This window comes from Aspergillus foveolatus (genome assembly GCF_047715535.1).
Source record: "Aspergillus foveolatus strain CBS 279.81 unplaced genomic scaffold BDW70scaffold_61, whole genome shotgun sequence".
Lineage (NCBI taxonomy): Eukaryota > Fungi > Ascomycota > Eurotiomycetes > Eurotiales > Aspergillaceae > Aspergillus > Aspergillus foveolatus.
This window is the reverse complement of record NW_027396125.1, coordinates 53,806-69,118: the sequence shown is the minus strand read 5'-3', so window position 1 is coordinate 69,118 and position 15,313 is coordinate 53,806. Positions and strand designations below refer to the sequence as shown.

Genomic DNA, 15,313 nt, shown 5'->3' with positions numbered 1-15,313 from the left:
CCACGCGAACCTGCCCCAGGCCCCCAGAAGCTACCAGCCACTTGGTCTTCGTCATACAAGGTCATTTAAAGGTTGAAACGGCGACGCTCGAACCACGCCCAAACTCAATCGGCGACTAGCTTAGTAGCTAGGCCTGGCGAACAACGGAGCCGCCACATAACATCTCTGTCATCCGCCATCTCATTTTCTTGGGAACTTTCTTCCTAACGGCAAGCGTAGCTGCAAACAGCCTTCAAAAGTCTCTAGCCGCTTTAATTTGGACCAAAATCGATATCGTCTGAAGGCTGCAGCAGTCCGCTAGTGATGCCTCCTCGATCGACTCGGGCCGCTCCCGCAACAGCAGCTGCGCCAGCTCCAGAACCGGCACCCAAAAGGCGCGCTTCCGCAAGAGTTGCTGGAGCCTCAGCTGCAGCGCTAAAGAAACGAAAGTACGACTTTACCGACCCTAAAGGATCTCCCAAATCGACCGCCAAGACAAGCAAATATTTTAAGACAGACGATACCGAAAAGCCAAAGCGCAAGGTAAAAAAGCGTGCGGCAAAGCCAGAGGACGATTTCATCTTCAAGGAAGACGAAGATGAGCATTCGTCGGGATCGGATTCAGACTGTCAACGTCCAGAAGTGCCGACTACAGCCGGAAAAGAGGCAACTTCTCAAGCCGTTAAGGCTTCCGCTCAGAAACGTGGGACCTTGCTCGAAGCGCCCGTCTCTTTAGAAAAGAAAGAGCTATGGAGAGAGGGCGTCAAGACCGGCCTTGGACCAGGGAAAGAGGTCTTCATCAAGAAACCTAAAGCAAGGGATCCAGGAGATATACCTTACAGGGACGACACTCTGCATCCCAATACCATGCTGTTCTTGAAGGACTTGGCCAAGAACAATGAAAGACAGTGGCTCAAAGGTTCCATGGTCAGCCCGGTTCCATTTGCGAGACTTATACTGATTATTTGGAACCTTAGCGCACGACGCGGACTATCGCGCCTCCAAGAAAGACTGGGATACTTTTGTTGAAACCTTGACGGAGAAGATCATTGAGCAGGATAACACTATCCCCGAGCTGCCTGCGAAAGATTTGGTAAGATACGTCTAATTTATGGAGGGAGAAGACAAATACTAACATGAATGAACAGGTATTTCGCATTCATAGAGACATTAGGTTCAGTAAAGATCCTACACCGTACAAGGTATGTTTATCTTCTCAGACATCGCGGTCCGCTTTGTCAAGCCCAGTCAGAATTGAAGGAACGAAAGCTGATATACTCATGCAGACACATTTCTCAGCTGCATGGTAGGCAGAGTCTTATCGCCATCGCCATCATACACGCGTCAGCTGAATTCAGGAATAGGTCCCGCACCGGCAAGAAAGGTCCTTATGCTGCATATTATGTCCATTGTCAACCGGGTGCTAGCTTTGTTGGTGAGTTAGCCCAATGGACGGATTGTCCTCCATTCCATATGTGATTATCTTTCTATGGACGCGGCTTTTAAACCCGCCAAAGACCGTCTCGGCATTTCATCCTTGGCCGTACTTTCGTGCTGCAAATTCCCGTTTGATGAGCGTATTCCGTTCATCGCATTTGCACAAGCACGGGTGGAAGACAGCTATGAGAATTCACCCTTCCTCACATTATACCTTTGTTTCCATCTTGCCATTCTAAACAACATTTCTGTTCTAGGGTCGGGCCTTTGGCACCCGGAAGCTGACAAGCTGGCGCTTCTTCGGGAAGACATCAATGGTAACTCGCAATGTTTGAAGTCAGTCCTTAAGGAGGAAAGGTTGCGACGCGAATTTTTCGACGGAATACCGGATGACGAAGACGAAGCTGTAAAAGCTTTCGTTAGCCAGAACAGCGAGAGTGCGCTGAAAACTAAACCGAAGGTAAGGACCTGCTTTTATTACGTACTCCAGGGTCACTTTGTACCACGAGAGTAGTCTCGATTCACTACCTCTTCCCGTTGACTGGAATGGTTGATTCCAAAAATCTTGCCTTGCCTCAAAAAGTGAGTCAGTGTGTGATGCGAGTTTTTGATCTTGTCTTCGTCACATTTTCCGAGAGTGCGCGTCCACCCTGGTTTTTGGGTCAGCTACCGAGCACGTCCTCGCTGCCGTGCTTCATTCAAATCAAGAGAGAGCGATAGACTGGTGCTTGATCTGAAGCCGTGATAGCGTTGAGCCTCAGGAACTATCTTGGCGACCGGCCCGAGTGGTCATCGATAGACTGGCCATGGACCTCAGTGACGATCGGTCCTACAGAACGAGGATCGAGAGAAAGTACGAACTGTCAAAAGATTGGAGACGCAGAAAGACTTCCCAAATTGGTGTTTTACAGTAACAGAAGCTTTGCTGTTGCATACATCTCCGTGTGGATATTCCAATTCTCAAGCGCAGACGCGGCGACCTTCCTGGGCACCACCCCAGGCCGTGTTGGCCTCGAATCTAAACCCAATAATTGACCAGGTTGTGCACTGGGTCGTGCACTGGGTCAGGCTACGGCTTGGCCAGAATGAGCCTTCTAGGCCAGACGCGGCCTTGGCTGCCTAGGTTACTGGTGCCCCCAGTTATCCTGCCCGGTTTGGAAAGGCGTCCACGCCGTCTCTTCGCATTCCATGGTTCAGCACTCCATACCTCCTCGCCCGAGATTACGATTGGAAATCTAGTGAACTTGCCACTTACCAGGAACTAACTCGCCTCCTTTTACCAGGGCTACGAACACGATAACGAAAACATCCAGCTCCTGCGGCTGCGCAGCTTTACTATTGGCAAACGAATTCCCGATACTGATTTTGTGAGTTCTGACGCACAGGATAAAATTGCCGCTCTCATCGGCATTATGGAACCATTTGTAAGCTACACTTTCTCCTTGATATGTGGCCAACTTCTGGTCATTCCCCGATTCGGCGGCGATTCGCGCCTTTTAATTGACACTAGCATTTTGTGTCTGGACATACCCTCATATCACCAGTGCCCCTCATTCCTTTCCAAGCTTCTTTCTCTGGCTGTGGTCTGAATGACGCCGACTGAGAAATGGCCACGACTCGTGAACAGGGTTTCTCGATGGCGGAGTACCTGGGAATGCACGTACTTTGTGGGAGAGGTTAGCTAACCTGGGTCGTCATGCACAGGTTACGTATCTCAACAGCGTGGTGATGCCTGATCCAACGAGTGAGGGCAATATCGCGTCCGATCTGTCAGACGATGAGTGAAATTTACCGGTACCAGAACCTTTTCGAGGAAATGAGTACGGCTGGCTGCCAGCTGAGGTGTGTAATTTCGCGCAGTTTCATGGCCTTGCCCATTGATGTATAATTTTGGGCCCATATTTTTCTCCTTTGCTTTCTGATCAGTTGGCTATCTGAGTTATGCTGTTATCTGTCTTCACATCCTGGCTGTTTCACTTTAGCTAGCCATAAGCCTATGAGTATCCTCATGCAAGGTGTTTACCCTTGTTCTTTGGGCTCCCATCTGTATTAGCAGCAGCGTTGTATTTCAGTTATCCTTGAGCTAGGGATGATATCACTTAGCTCTTGACTTACCGCTAGTTCTTGTCTACCCGTCGTGCAAAGGTCTCGACCACTTGACACGGCCAGCCTGGCAAGCAACGCGCCTGCGACTCTGCGTCTTCGTCTCCAATTCCGGATCTCCGCTCCGGCAACCAATCTTGACGTGCATGTTATGACCTGCTTACCGTCCGCATTGCATCCAGTATTCCGTCAGGCATGCAGGCTCTCAGCACGGACGGCACGAATCGCCGGCCACCCGCGCCCCGGGTAGTGATTAGCGCAGCCTTCTTCATTACAGACTTTAGTCCACTGCATCCGTGCCCAAACAAAGTCAGTAGACACGAAGTTACCTCAAAGTATCCGTGGACTTCTGTTTACCCTTGCAAGAGACAATAGGCCGTGCATCGATCTAGTCCTGCCGTGGACTGTGTATGGTCATGCTGAATATTACGAGGGAAAACACGACATCAAACCTGAAGGTTGATTCATCTTTTCTTCTCATCAAGTCAAGACAGCGGTGCTTCTTGTCCTGCACTTGCATAGAAGGTACTTCCTGGTCACGTGGTTCCGGCTCACGAATGTATCTCTTTCTGGAATACTATTGGATCATTCAATCTTTATCACTTTCAACCATCTGAGAAGCAGAGGATGCGAGTCGCAGAAAATTTCGATGTGATGCCTTTCCATACCCCACGATCCTCCAGCTGCTGAGCCTTGATTTCTACGAGCCGCTCTTCGCTTGAAACGTATGAAAAGATAGTCTAGGGCTAGATTTGTAACTTGGGGCTTGTTTACGCTCTAACGATTCCTGCGGAGTTCCATTGACCTACCTTCCTGCCTGCCTCGCAGCGCCGCAGTACATCCCTCTTCCATCGAAAATACACTGGGCGCGGCCCTCTTCTCTAATGTAAGCACTACGGCGCTGCCGTCGAGGACAAACGTACCCCTTCCCTCCTTCCACCAGCTACTTCTACCATGAGCGCATGGGGATCGCCAGCCAAAATGAGCGCGGATTGACCTTGATCCAGCATATAAAGTATCTTGGGTCCAAATGGAATTCAGGTAGACTATTGCCTGTTGATTATCATCATATTTGAGTATTTGAATAAGAGGCGAAAAGACCGGTCTCATACTTTCCGAGGGGAAACCGATCGTCTTTTGCGCCTAGCCTACTGAGCCCGTTCTATTCTATCCTTTTTATAGGGTCCTTTTCGTATCTCGTGACGGTACTCGGAAGTTGTACGGTTGCGAACCTCATGGGCTTCCAGGCCTCGGATGGCAAGGCTTACACTACATTGATCGAGTCGGTGCTTGAATTTTCGTGAACCCAAGTAGGTCCATTACTCACCTCCAATTAACTGCGAGTCGTGGCTATACCGGCACGGTGACAACGACGTTCCAGTCCAGTTTATTGGCCTGGTGATACAGGCAATAAGCTCAGGCTTCGACGTCCATACTAGAGGAAATAGCGGAAAAAGAGCAGATTTGATTCTAGTACATTCCCTAGACCTGTTCCATTGAAGCTGCAATCGATTCCGGCTAAGCCTGTCCAGCTGGAGCGCCCTGGCTAAAAGTTTCGACTCATATTTTCACTTATCCTAAGCTCCATTGAATAGACAAGTTCAAGTTATTTTGGTCAGTGTTCACTGCACTACAACACGCATCTCTGCGCCTGCGAAAAGTAGCCAGCAGCAGATCTTAACTCCATCTGAAGCGTTGAACAAACAGTACTGAATGAACAAGCTCTTGTGGTCATTGCAATGAGCCCCGCGGCAGTCTGACTGGCCTCTTTTTTAACACACAATATCTATCATGAATAAACCAGGTCCCGAGGAAGCAACTTTTTACATGAGAGCACAATTTGAAGTAGCGGAAAACCAAATACCAGGAAACTATAGAGAAAGTTTTGATTCCGACCAAGAACTACGGTGTGATGGAATGATGAGTCGGGGTTAACCAGTACATTACATGGAAGGGGACCGGACAAAAGAGATTTCTTTCTCCCCGGAGTCTTTTCAGCTCATCGGTGGTCGCCATTACACAGTACCTACATCAAGATCATGGCATGCGTATTATTTATTTCGGTCAATCGGCCAGAGCTGAAACGAGCAGGACTGAAGAACAGGGGAAGGCTATGCCAAAGTGCGTGTGTTTAGGAAAAGACACATAAATTGTTGCGCAATAATAAATTTGTAGGCCATGTGTCTGTCAAGAGCGAGAACCGTCGATAGGCTGGCAGGATCCTTAAGGGCAGGGGTTTCCGAAAATGTGACCTCGGCTATTCCCAGTATATCTGTGACCTGCGAGGTAGCATACTGTCAATCGGTGATTACTCCTGGAGAACGAAGTTAGCATGCAGCAGTGAGTAGAAGTATATATATCGGAGCGGAGCTGGGGAACCCGGAGACACCACACAGTAGGCGTGGGAAATTCCATACTTCTTTGCGTCGCATCCCTATTCGAGTACAGACGTCCTTGAGGCGAGGCCATAAACTGCAATTATTTATAAAAAGGTTGTTTATCCCCAGGTGTGGGGTGCGGGGGGGCATCTGCATTCCTCGCACCGCGACCCATGCCGAACAGCACTCAATTAGTCCCGGCCCATGCCAACACCCTTAATCCGGGGATTTCGCGGGTGGGGCAATAGACAGTCCAACTTGGAGAAACGGATACCTAGGGGGAAATCAAGTGTTCAACCAGGTACAGGGCGCCGCGCGCAAGAATCCACCATGGGAGCGAGATTGAAGCTCCGGGATGAGGAGCTGCGAGGGCTGACAGATTATGTTTACGCTGGCGGTCGCATAATCAATAGAATATATGCGTCCGGATTTGATCAAGCATTGATGATAGTGTTCTGGTATTGCCAACTTGACCGTCCTCCGAAATCAGACGTTATATGTATAACGAAAATCAGGTCCTCCGGTACTCCGTGTTGACGAATCAGAATTCTTGATTGTTGACCATGGCCGGCTAGTTCAGTCTCCGTATGCTGGAGAATTTGCCAGTTGCAAGAATAATGTGGCGGTGCCGGGGCAGCCCGCACCGGCAGCGAGATCCTAAATCCTTGAACCTGATCGTCTATGACTATCTGTGGGGACCTGGGGCCGGCCCAAGTTGAGTGTTAACGCTTAGTGGCAATAGTGATGTTTGCTTTTTCTGGCTGGCGGCAGTTGGAAGTAAGATCGTCGCTGGGCACTGGGCAGGAGGCACTTAGGTTGCAACAGGAACAATGACGCAGTCGGGGTTCCTGGAGAATCTGGTGGGCTGAATGCATGGTTTTGCGAAAAGCAAGCAGGGTCAGGTCAGGCATGCATCTCGGGGCTGCTTCCAGCCTGCCACGAAGGAAAAACATCACGCGACGGAAAATGACAGACTTGCTGACATCGTTTGTGTGACCAAATATGATCATAGTCAGACGCTTGACGTAGCAGATCACGGAGCATAGGTTGGTTAGGGCGGGCGGCAGAGGCCGAGCACCCAATTCCTCCCCAAAGGAGAATTGTGATAATACTTTAATTCCCCTCGAGGCGAAAGAACGGGATCCGAAAGCCGTAGACAAAGAAAGCAATATTATAAATTTGAATTCCGTATCGACATGCTGTATATTTAAAGGGCACCAGGTGGCAGGTGCAACTGAACAGGAGGCCTCTCAAAAGACTCCGTAGACTTGAGGCATTTGAGGCGCCGAATTATTGTATCATGGTTGCAGGGGACCCTTTCTTTTCCCTCGTCGGCCACGTCACTCTTTCTTTCAGACAGACTGCTACAGTCTGCTCCAGATTTACACGTCTCTGCGACTAGTCTTGTACCCAACCCAACAAATGCTGAGCACAGACAGGTTTGGCCCTGCTCTATGCCCAAGTGCTGCACTGCTGGCCGTTCGTTGCCTGTTGTCGCAGGCTCCGTCCACCAACCAGGTCACAAAAGTTGGCGCCCTGCCACCCACCAAGTCGCACACTAAGCGGCGGGACGGGCCAACAGCGGCTCAGAAGCGATAAAGTAGAGAGATGGTCTCTGGATTTGAGGCCATTTATAGGCTGGAAGCGGATCACATGACCGAAAACGCATGCGGGTTTATTGATGATCACAGGCGGCATGCTTCGTCAAGTTGGCTTTGCCCTGCGCCGCCGGGGTAGCCGCACGCTAGGCACCTGGGCAGTCGACTAGTCCGCTAGTTCGACAGTAGTGATGAAATAGCGTGTCCGTTCAGCTGTCCCGTCGTACCGCCACGCTGACAAACATGCCGGTTAATAGATTGGCAAGACTCAGATTTCCCAAAAAGTCTGGCAGTAAAAGGAGCGCTCCTGAGTCACGGTCCGTCGCTTAGTGTCGCTCAGGACCCAAGCGCATGCATTCAGTAGCCTGCAGCAGGTTATGCACGGAGCGCGACGGCCCATCGACTAGGGGCGAATAGTTGGGCTAGGAGAGAAGGCTGGAGGCCTTAACGCAGCGTTGAGTTTGAACTCTATGGTCACGACTCACCGCAGAATGCGGCAGTGCCCTCAGACTCAGGGCTGGCGGTGAAGGGGGAGTGTGGAGTCGGCGGTGGAGAAAGACCAAGGACTGGGACAAGGAAACCTGAAGAAAAGCGCAGAGCCCTCAGCCCAACAAGCCAGCAACGCGGGTGATTATGGCCGCACTGGCCGGTGGGTTCTGGTGCCGCAGCGGAAAGACGGACGGCTGCACCGAGCCGGTTGGGATCGAAAAACGTGGCAATTTCTGAGCCCGGCAGAAAAAGGAAGCCGTTTGATTACGGTATTACCGTATGAGCCGCGTTCTGGGTCCGTTCGGTATGGTATGGAAGGCCCAAGTCATTGACACTACAGACCAAAGAGTCATGGTAATAATAAAATAATAAAAACAATAATCAATGTGACGAAGCGAGGCTAATGCACTGAGCTCGGTGGAACTCGCCATGTGCAAGCGGCCGGGTTTGCCTGATATCAATTCGCACGAGCGTAGCACACCGAGTTTGCCTGCCAGTTTGTCGACTTGCAGTCGTTGCGTTGTAATCTGGTCTTCCAGCGCAACACGCAAGACTGGCTCTGTAGACTACCCACTTGACTACCACTTGACTACCACTTGACTACCATTTGACTACAACTGACTACAACTGACTCCAATTTGACTACAATAGACTACAACTCTACTACAACAACGCCGCGAAACCAGAACAGGACACCTTGCTTCAGGCAAGGACCCAATGCGAGCGCCCTGAAGATAGCTTTGGCGAGTCCATGCGGAGCGACCTGAGAGCAAGGGGGTGGCAGGCAAAGCGGTACAAGGGCGTTAGTCAAGCATGGTTCGCCAGCCACAGACGGGAGCCAGTCCAATAAAAATAATAGACCTACGAAGGATGAGCGGTAGTCGGACGGTACACAGTCGAGAGATGAAGCTCTAAGGCTAGCAGGGGTTCAGCATCCAAGGTTGCGACTTGCGACGGCAGCGATACACTTCATGCATTAGATTGGCGGGAACGGTGCGGGCCGCCGTGGCATGGGAGGGCGACAATTAATCTCACTAGCGGGGGTTGGTCGAGGTGCGGTGTGGTTGCCCAATGCCCTGACGGGCCGACTTTGACAGGAGTCACAGGCACCTGCATTTCCAGGAGACGAGCGCCCCCTTGTCGGTCGCATCATTGTGCGACCGTCAAACTAGAGCCCGGCACACGTCCTGTGCTGAAGCCGGATTCTGGGGATTCGAGTCACACGATAAGCGTGGCTGGTCACGGGTTACTCCGTCACTGGATGTTTCTAGGTACTCCATCCAGGGAGTTTCGCCAGGGGATACTGATAGCCTCTGATAGCATCTGATAGGATCATCCCAGTCTCAATGGACCGCTCGTTCTTCGTTTGTGCTAGAGGCGCCGGGGTAGAGTCGTGTCGGTTGCCTGATTCGACGATAGCTCCAGACCGCATCCTGCTTGCTTGGGATCGAGCAACTCTGCGTAGGGTAATTTGACGATTACGACAGCAAACAGTCCTAAGGGCAGGAGTACTCCGTGGACCGTAGTAAGCAATGCATGTCAGCAGACTCCCCGCAGCCGGTGTGATTGGTAGGCCCGGACCCTTCACCGTCCCGCGATGCTTCTTTTCAGCTGCAGACTTCAAAAGTTCAGACCGAGAAATTCGAATCGGCCGAGTCGCGCTAAAGCATGTTCGGTATTTTTGAGCGCACCTACGTAATTTTCTGATTTTCTGATCCTCTTCTCTGCTCTTTTCTTTTTCTTTCTATTTTTGCTCGTTTTCTTTTCTTTTCCTTTTTGATTTTTTTTTTCCGTTTTCTTTTTCTTTTTCTATTTCTTTATTTTATTTTTATATTTTCCTTCGGTCGCTGCTGTAGCCTGTAACGTCTCCGTCACCCGTTCCCAGGACTGTAGCACTGGTACCGTAGGCCGGACCCTCTGCCCCTCTGCCCCTCCGCCCCTCTCCCGCTTCTGGATCGTCTGTGACTTTAGTGCTAAGCAGGGTTTTCTGACGCTGATTGAACAATCTTCCCGTCCATCCTCATGTCGAACGCCCCTCTATTGGCTGTCTTGCATGTATCGGGAGCCAATGGGAGTGTATAATCGAACATTCGCCTGATTGTGCGACGCAGCTACTATACGGCGGAGTATGTGAAACAGGCTGGGCCTAAAGGAAGACAAAGTCAGAATCATTAACCGAGGAGAAGAAACTTCCTCCGTTTTTATTTCGCCACCAAACAAAGATAATTTAGTTTCGGTGCTGGGAATTGGACGTCCCAGTGCCGGTGTTTGGTTGTCTGTTCGAGTCTGGCGAGATGTTCGGTAGTCCCATACCAGCTCAGCCAGTACCACGGACCGGTGACTGAGGTGGAAGCACATTCCCAGTGCTCGTCTGTGTCGTCGATAGTTCATGATCATCTCCCGATTTGACCAGAGCCATATCCTGGTTGATGGCAATGGCATTACGTACAGTGATGGTCATATGGAACCCGCATAGAGTCACCGGGGCCGAGCGTGCCCCGAAACACTGGAAGCTTTTAACAGCGGCGGATCCAATAATTCGGTACAGCGGTCCAGTGCAAAGCGTCTACCATGGTTCTGCTAACCGCAATCCGTTCCACCGGGTTATTAGTGCTGATTTTGGTTCGGAGCGGTCCTTTCTCATGGGTCCAGACGGTTCGAGTCAGCGGTCGAGCGGCCAACGACCACGGTAGATGATATTGATTGCTCTCAGCAAAATGCTGTTGAGTTCAAACCCAATATCTGGACCGTAGACGACCCAAGGAGGAGGCGCCTAGCGTTGCAGTGACTGCAGTAACTGCCTCCTTGCGTGCAAGTCCAGATACAAGGGAACAGAGTAGACGTAGACTAACGACCTAGATGTCAAGACGCAGCGAACGTCTGAACCCGCAGCGATAACAGACAATCGGCCTTTGCCAATGCCAGATGAGAGAATTTTCCGGAAGGCATTGCACGTTGACGACGCACTGAATCTGCGACTTGTATTCGTCAACGCCATTCGACCTTGCGGTTCCACCGATTTGTTGGCAAGTGTCGGCTATGTTCGGGGACTCCAGGTCCTGAAGTAGCTTTTGAGCCTGCCTTGCAGCGGCGGATCTTGGAAGAATCCTTGCATGGCAAGCAAGGGGAGTACGACCATAATCTTGAGTCCGCAGAGTACGGGATGCAGCCCTCGAGGCTCTGAGATCCGTGAGGCTTGTAGGATCGCTTTATTCTTTGCAACGGCCAGAAATCTGATATGAGCATGCACGGGCATGGGTCGAGACGGGTGCCTGACTTGAAGTTCCTTGCATACCCGGAAAATCAGGGCCTGAGAGCGCGGGTGTGATTCTGAGTGTCTTGGTTTCGGTCTTGCGAGTTGGCGAATAACTCGCCGACAGGACGCCCAAGGGCACTTGGCAGGCAGGCGAATTGGCGGGAGGATCGAGCTAGCCCTTCTTGTCGGTGAGGGGTGAGAGAAAAGAAAGGGGAATAAAGCGGTAGACCGAAGTCTGGTACACTAGCAAATTCAACCATGGTTCAACCGTTAGACGGACTGGCCCGCTCAATTTAGGAAGCCGCAACCTGCGTGAAGTTGGAGACTGCGTATTTCTGAGATTTCTGGGATTTCTTGGATTTCTGGTGTCTTCTGAGTTGGATCATAAGTTCAACAACGGAAGCGGATCCGGATATTTCAGGTAGCATTGCGCGACAGCAAAGCGAGACTAGCACCCTAAAGGATCTAGGCTTTGTGGGATGACGAGGTCAGAGCCAGAGCAGAACTTCCAAAGGTTAGGCCCGGCAGGATTGAAGTCTAGTAGAGGGAGCTAGCAGCGGCGACTCGAAGAGTTTGCCCCATGGCCAATTAGAGGCCACGGAACGGCTATCGCCGTGGGGCCTCCCGAACTCTTCATCAACGGGTATCTCGACCCCAACTCTACAAGGACTCTAGCAAGTACAGTAGCTCAGCACTAGCCGAGACGGGCCAAAACCTACCTCTGAACAGCACTGCAGACGGGTCATCTGAACGGCTCCTGAGACGGTCAGCGTATAACAGCCGTTGTACCTGTAACAACTGACACCGAAGAGGTCAAAGAGCACTAAATTAGAGAGTGGGGAGTTCCGTCACGGCGCCTTTACCCGTCCCGGCGTCCCTTTTCAGCTTCAGCTGATCACTGATTGTCTGCTTAGCGCGCCCTCGTCCATGTCTATGGGACTGCGCATGGGGCGTTGCGGTCCCACCCGTAGCGACTTCAGTCACCTCAGGACCGCGAGGGACGGTTAGTAAGGAACAGACCACAAGCGCATAATGACTCGATCAATCCAGGAGGGAATGCACGCTGGGGGACTCTGCACAGTAGCTTGTTTGCCAACTCCACTAATTCGAAGGTTGCTCCCGTTGCGGTGAATCATGCTAACGAAGCACGGCTCCCTTTTGAGGAATCAAGACTTAGGATAGGCCCGCTCGCGCATCGATTAATCTATTGATGATATATGGTATCCAGCGCCCCAGTCGACCCAAAGAATGCCTTTGCATGCGAGTCTTCCCGCTCTCCTTGCCTCCCGAGCGGACCGGCGAGTCGGCACCAGATTGACAAGTTTTCTTACTGTTAACTTCTTTTTATTATATTATTATTATTAGGGCTCTGTCTTGATCTTTTCCACGAAACCACTTCTTCGAGACCTTTCTATCTACACCAGCCTGCCTTGAGCCGCCTGCGCACTCAGTCCAGAGTCGCTTTGCACTATTAGCCTTCCGGCGTAGTGGCCTTTCTCGCTTACCGGTAAGAATCCATTTATTGTGGTTGATTTTTCTGCTCTATTTTGTCTTCACGTCATAATCAGAATCCTGAAGCCTTTTTCTTTTTCAGTGTCACTTCTCCTTTTTCTTCTCTGCTTTTTCCTCTCTTGATTTTTTCCCATCTCCGCCTTTCCTTCTTCGCTCCACCGCCTCTCCCACTACCACCCCTGTCTTCCCAAGTTCATCCCTGTCCTCGCTTTTCGGTCTTCATTCTGCTTCCATCTCGCTTTGTCTTCCTGTTGGGCTCAAGGTGACCACGAGGCTGTCGCTAGTCTTGCACATCACCCGACGGAAGCTCTTTGATTGAACTGCCCATCCCGGTCCCTTATTTGCCGTGTTATTATTCAACCTTCTCACCCTCTTTCAGCGTACCGTACATAACATACGTTACATACCGCAAACGTCCGCAATACAGTGCGTGCCCAGCGCCCATACATCATCCTGCATTGTTCCTCTTAAATCCCCTTCGCTTCGCCCGTTCTTCGGCAGCATCGCCTGCTCCCCGACTTTCCAATGTCGAACAATCCGAACCCGAGCAATCCCAACGACTACAACGACCCTAGTCGACGGGGGCAGTATCCACCACCACAGTGGAACACCAGTCAGCCCGAAGAGAGTCCGTCTCCCTACCCACCAGCCTCTCAGTACCCGGTATGTGCTGTCCTCGCCCTGGTCTATATAATCCTAGGCCCGCCTTGTCTAGGCCCGTCTTGCCTAGTCGCACAGTGACTCGCTTGATTCTTCGACGTTTACGCTAATCATGACTTCGATCGTCCAGTACCCTCCATCATCCTACCCTCCAGCGTCGTATCCTTCCCCCGCGGAGGCTCATCAGTATCCGCCCCCGCCAGCGCATTACCCTCCTCCCCCTCAGTCGCAGTACCCTCCTCAGTCGCAATACCCGCCGCCTCCATCCAACATGGCTTCCGTGCATCCCATGCACGCCCAGCAACCGACTTACCAACTTCCTCCTCCGGGGGCCTATCGTCCAGATGTCGCATACGGTCAGCAGCCCCCGCCTCCGCCGCCCCCATACGGCCAGCAACCTCCGCCTTCAGGCGCACCAGCACCAGGAGGTGTCGTCTACCAGGCTGCTCCTCGACAGAGAACTGCTATAGCGTGTCGCTACTGTCGGAGACGAAAGGTACGGTACACTGGGACCGTTATGCAGGAATAACTAGCTGATGAGTTGGCGTCGCAGATCCGATGCTCTGGTTTCGAACATAGCTCAGATGGACGTTGCACCAACTGCGTTCGCTTTAGCCAGCAATGCGTGTTTACTCCCGTCTCGTCTCAGGCCCAAGCTTTCGTCCCTGTTCAAGCCGCATACCCACATTTGAGGAATGGCCAAAACGGACGTCCTGGAGAAGCCGTTGTACTTTACGGTGCTCATGGTCAACCCCTGCCTCCCCAGCAACAACCTCAAGCGGGACCGGAGACAACGCTCCCACCACCCCAGGGAATGTACCAGCATCATTACGGAGGAGCCACTCCACCCCTTGCTTCCGTGCCTCAGGATCATGTAGGTCATCGATGATATATCCTATGTCGTTTTCTGTTATTTGAAATCTAATCTGTCTTACCTTGGATCAGAGACCACGTCGAGGCTCCGGCTCTGGGTATGACTATCCCGACCCTACAAATCTGGCTCCCGTGACGCCAGTGACGTCCGCTCCCTATCAACCACGCGCTGCCCCCTACTTTCCACCACCCCCGCACGACCGTCGCCCTTCGCCTCAGGCAGCCTATTCGTACGATAACCGTCATTCTTCTTCACCCCATAGTTCACCCTATCCTGGGATGCATCCTCAGAATGCTGCCACGCCTCCGCCCACGTCAACCCCGGGCTCAGCGCCTCGGAACGGACTAAATGTGCGGGATATGCTCAACCCCGGTGAAAACCCAGGCCGCTCTAGCACTGACAGCGATATGCTCAATGCTTTGGACCGCCGTGGATTGGGTCAGTAGCCATCTTTAATGCCCTTTACGCTCGGTTAAATTGGGTTATCCAAGGGTAAATCTGGACTCTAACTGGAATCGTTGCGGGAGACCTATGTCAGTGATGGTGACTTCAAGTTTGCGCAGGTGCTGGTCACGCGCTCTGACGTTTTCGGTTCAGACTTCGGGCCGTGGGTTGGTTTACGGAGACAAATAGCGGAAACTAAGGCATATAAAAGATATACTCGTCGATCGGCCATTGGCATCTACTCACCGGGAAGCTCCATCCAATCTTCTGCTTCGCCTGATGATCCGTTGTTATCGGATTAGGAGGACCATGATTCGTCTCGTCCGGGTTTGTGCGGAGTTGATGGCGCCACAAGAATTGTGCTGGCGCAATTCTACAGTTTTACCATCCTGTCCGTTCAATCCGTGCGGCCACGGCCACAACTTATCGAAGGTGCATCGACCCGTGACTCATGCACTATGCCGGTTCTGCATCTTTGTCCGTGGGCCGACCTTCGCCTCATCGAATTCTCACTAAAACAAAACAAAAAAAAGAAAAGAAAAAAAACAGAAAAGGAGAAGAAAAAAAGAAACTTACATCGTGT

General features: G+C 51.6%; 2 protein-coding genes across 2 annotated transcripts; both read left to right on the top strand.

The window, feature by feature from the left end:
* Nucleotides 1-3: 3 nt before the first annotated feature.
* Nucleotides 4-3,828, top strand: BDW70DRAFT_142559 (DUF2461 domain-containing protein; the record flags this gene model as incomplete). The annotated part of the gene is made up of 8 exons (XM_073737944.1): nt 4-898; nt 957-1,072; nt 1,128-1,181; nt 1,266-1,285; nt 1,344-1,414; nt 1,674-1,876; nt 2,700-2,840; nt 3,121-3,828. Coding segments are annotated over exons 1-8 (1,277 nt in total), but the record flags the coding sequence as incomplete, so codon positions are not given.
* Nucleotides 3,829-13,133: 9,305 nt separating this feature from the next.
* On the top strand, nt 13,134-14,930 carry BDW70DRAFT_104409 (Zn(II)2Cys6 transcription factor domain-containing protein). The gene is made up of 4 exons (XM_073734367.1): nt 13,134-13,415; nt 13,543-13,908; nt 13,966-14,286; nt 14,358-14,930. The coding sequence occupies exons 1-4, from the start codon at nt 13,278-13,280 to the stop codon at nt 14,730-14,732; spliced, it is 1,200 nt and encodes a 399-aa protein (XP_073592761.1). The 5' UTR covers nt 13,134-13,277; the 3' UTR covers nt 14,733-14,930.
* The last annotated feature ends 383 nt before the right edge of the window (nt 14,931-15,313 follow it).

Bases quoted from the DNA above. Each gene is read 5' to 3' on its own strand.
- BDW70DRAFT_104409 (XM_073734367.1), top strand. From the start codon at position 13,278: ATGTCGAACAATCCGAACCCGAGCAATCCCAACGACTACAACGACCCT. The intron at 13,416-13,542 runs GTATGTGCTGTC...TCGATCGTCCAG, and splicing joins CACCAGCCTCTCAGTACCCG to TACCCTCCATCATCCTACCC. The intron at 13,909-13,965 runs GTACGGTACACT...TTGGCGTCGCAG, and splicing joins GCTACTGTCGGAGACGAAAG to ATCCGATGCTCTGGTTTCGA.